Source organism: Tribolium madens, unplaced genomic scaffold (assembly GCF_015345945.1).
Source record: "Tribolium madens isolate multiple individuals breed KSU strain unplaced genomic scaffold, Tmad_KSU_1.1 Scaffold_91;HRSCAF=231;Tcas5.2_LG7, whole genome shotgun sequence".
NCBI classification, from domain to species: domain Eukaryota; kingdom Metazoa; phylum Arthropoda; class Insecta; order Coleoptera; family Tenebrionidae; genus Tribolium; species Tribolium madens.
In genome coordinates, this window is record NW_025401063.1 from 19,176,051 (window position 1) to 19,179,837 (window position 3,787).

The 3,787-nt window shown below is 30.1% G+C and overlaps 1 protein-coding gene across 2 annotated transcripts in view; it reads right to left on the reverse strand.

The window, feature by feature from the left end:
• The window catches only part of LOC123010582 (insulin gene enhancer protein ISL-1), a 57,603-nt gene that overhangs the window by 4,237 nt on the left and 49,579 nt on the right, over positions 1-3,787 (reverse strand). The window contains exon 5 of one of the 2 annotated variants that reach the window (XM_044407593.1): positions 2,611-2,811. In XM_044407593.1, coding sequence (XP_044263528.1) covers positions 2,611-2,811 — 201 coding nt within the window. Of the gene's footprint in view, positions 1-2,610; positions 2,824-3,787 lie in introns of both variants that reach the window. The other variant, XM_044407592.1, reaches the window with a different exon arrangement.

Sequence of the window (3,787 nt, forward strand, 5' to 3'; positions counted from 1 at the left end):
AATTAATCAATTATCAATTAAGTGTTTGTTTCACTGTCAAAGTATAAATGTCGTGCCTGCACGTGCAATTACTGGACACATATCATTAGTTGATAGCAACACTATCCCTAATGATCAGCCTCCTTGGCCACGTGGAAAAATGGTCAATGCCCAAATTTTTTTTTATAATAATAATATTGTTTATTTTATTATACCATTTAAAACGGCATTTACTTGTTATCTTAGTAAATAAATAACATCAAACATTCATTAAAATTATTTTTTAATTTAACTTTAAATTGCGATATAAAGTTGTGAATTTTTCAAATTTTTTTTTATTTATCTACTCAATTGAAAGTAAAATCGGTAACTAAGCTAAGCTTCACTTCAAATTGAATATACTGTTAAATATGAAATGACGTTTACAATGGAAAAGATTTATTGTTGTAGTTTATGGGATCAGGCTCTAAGGGTTCGGGCGGTTTATTGGGAGGACAATCTTTTCTACGCTGATTGTACATTACTGTTACCAGTAACCATGTAACCTTATAAAAAAAAAACAATCAAAACTCAAAAAACACACAGCCAAATTCTTGGTCAAAATAAAGTTTCATTTGAAGTATCACAAAGAGGGTGGTGGCATTTAAAATTTTGAAGAGGTTGTCTGTATTAGCAAAGTGGTAGGTAGGTAATACAAATTTCGAAAGCACACTAAAAAGTGTCCCCCTGTAAATAAAAATTGATCTATCTCGCGGAATTTTCTAATTTTTGTTTATTTTTCAGAGATATCCAAGGTGGTTCGTTTTTAATAAATCATTTTCTATTTAAAAACTATGGTCATAGTTTGACTAAAATATTATCACTTACAAAAAAAAGTTTAATTATTATTTAACTTTTTTTGGTAAAAATGCCACTTCTAAGTTAACATTTTCTTAAAAATAAATAAACCAAAAGTTTTCAGAAACAGCAAAATAAGATAGTATCTACCTAACAATAGGTATACCAAAACTAGTCACCAGAAGTTGCATTGTAAATTGCAAATTGAAAGACCGTCGAATTAAACACAAGTAAAAAAATTCTTGGGTTTAGGTTTAGATGTGAAATTTTTGTCAACAAATCCGTAGCAATCAGAACATTCTAAACAACATTTAATTTAAATCTCTTTTAGGTTAATTCGATTATGAAACTGACTCTTAGTGTTTATAGCAACCAATTTTGTCAGCTTACGAATTATTATTGCTGTTGGTAATTTTGTTAAAAGTGCTGTTGACTTAGAAACTCAAGTTGACACAAGTTATTGTATAAAATAATCATATTTCGTAGGTATACATACCTATCTAATGCTAATACAGTGCGATCAAAAAGTCTTTCTATCAAGTAGGCGTCCTAGATGAGGACGTATGTTGCATGGCAGTTCGTATGTTTCTAGATGTCAAAAATTATTATATAAAAATTAAAACATTGAGCTAATTAAATTGAATTATTCTATAAAACGTCTCAAAACAAACTAAAATTAGATTTTGTTGGTGTTTATCCATAAAAATCGTTCACCACGGTTTCCTGTTATAATTTACATAAAAAAAATTTTGACATTTCTCATTTGTCATTGTGACATTTTATCTTCTACAGACATACGTTTTAAATTTCTACGCTTGCTTGATAGACAGACTTTTTGATCTCACTGTACAATTAAATTATCAATATTGATTAATTAAGAATGTTATTTAACATTACGTCTAATTACACTGGTCAACAAATTTGAACAAATTTTCGGTAACATTGATTAAACTACCTTCCACGTTTATGATTTTTCACTCTGATTTCAAAAATTTTCACAAAAATGTCTCATCACGTACCATTCGTATATGTTACCAACTTCGTTCTGACACCCATGTTAAAGCAAAAGAGTACTGAAAATAATTCAACTATTTAATTTATTTTATTATGAGCATATTTACAATATTTTAATAAACAAACTTTAGAAACATTTAAAAAGTCATATATTACAATAAAAGAGTAAAATCTTGTTAGGTACGTTACTGTCGCGTTTTAAAAAAGCTAACAGTAATCGCCCATCATGGGCATCCAGCGGCCTTGATAGCGTTCTTTCATCTTTCTGATGTCTTGATGAAACCTCTCTTCTTGTTCGTCACTGACAGCCCCCAGATTTATTGGAAAAAATCCAAGTGGGAGTGCAGAAAATGTATTAATTATATTATTGGTAAAAAATGCAAAAAAATCAACGGTACGTGTTATCAAAAAACTAAATCCATTTTACGAAGTAAAAAACTACTATTAACCAAATTGTCATCAATGTTACCGAACCCTTGTTGACCTGTGTTATTATTTAATATTTCTTGTTATTCATTCCAATTTTTTTTCATATACTTAATAATAATAACAAAAGTCCAATTATGCAAAACAAACAAGTGATTCGAATAGGCGCTGATGTAAAATTTTCCTTCTCTGGTTAATTACATATGTATTATGTAATTAATATTAGTTGATTTTCACTTGAGTTTATCTAGTCCTCTGTAATTGAATAAAGTAGTAAACTAAAGTATTGTAGATTTTCACTCTATCGCTTACTATTTTTTTAATGTTGACAATATATTAATAGGAGTAACTAACCTGGTTGACGAGCTGCTGGAAGGCCGGCTGATGGGGTTGCTCAAGGTCTGCATGAAGGGCGAAATCTGATAGGGCTTTCCACGGTGGTTGGTAAGCTTGTACTTCAAGGGGATGGACGCCGATAGGTGAGTCGTGTCGTACAGGTGATGATGCTACCATCGGGATGCCTTGCATGGCACCGTAACCCAATTTACGGCCATCCTGCACGTAATACTGAGTTATGTTAGACATTAAACGGGAAACATAAAATAAGAAGAATTTTACATAAACAGAAAAAAAATGGAAAGAAATCAGAGCATTAAATACACTCCGCGCCAAAATTGTCACATAATTTGTTATGTTATCAATTTTAGTTAACAATTTGTTTCAATAGAGGTGAAAGATGAGTAGACATTCACTTGTATTTAATAGAAAAGCGTACAACTGCTGTAACCAATATTGACAATATTTTCTTAAAGTAAATGTGGTTTTTTCTAACTGTAACATTGAACTAAACACAACTTTAACAATATAGGTAACACAATCATGTATTTTTTAACAGAATTTCAAAATTTACTTTACGACCATGCTTCAACAGCTTTTCTTGCTAAAGTAGCGTCCTGTTCCGAACGACATTTAATTTTAAATACATCAGAAGTCTAAGGTGAAATTCTCGAGCAACTGTTGTTTTTTAAATAATTTATTTATACATTTATATAAGTCAAGTAAGTAATTAGGTATTCTTCAAAATTATTAATATTTTGTGCCAAGATTTTATCAGTTTTCACAGCCCCTGTCCATCTGTTCCTAATGCCTGAAAACCGACAACTGCAAACTTCCGAATCAAAGCCCGTTTATGTCATTACTTCTAAAGCATACTGTATACTTCTCGTCACGATATTTGAACTGTCGTAAATCTTGAGTCGGGTACCCGAATTACTCTTCACAATAAGACATTAGGGTGGTTGTAAATAACAATATCAGTGAGGATAGAATGCGGCAGCACGTCAGAATGGTCCGGACTTAAAAAAATTTGTTAGTATGTAGGTAATTTAAAAAGTTTTATTTCATTATTTTATTGATATTTATTTAATAAATTATAATAATAATATGCAATAGAGAAATAAAAAACAGCATCAACATAAAATTTTATTTTTATAATTAATAAATTTTTAATCAGTTTTCGTTATCGCTACTA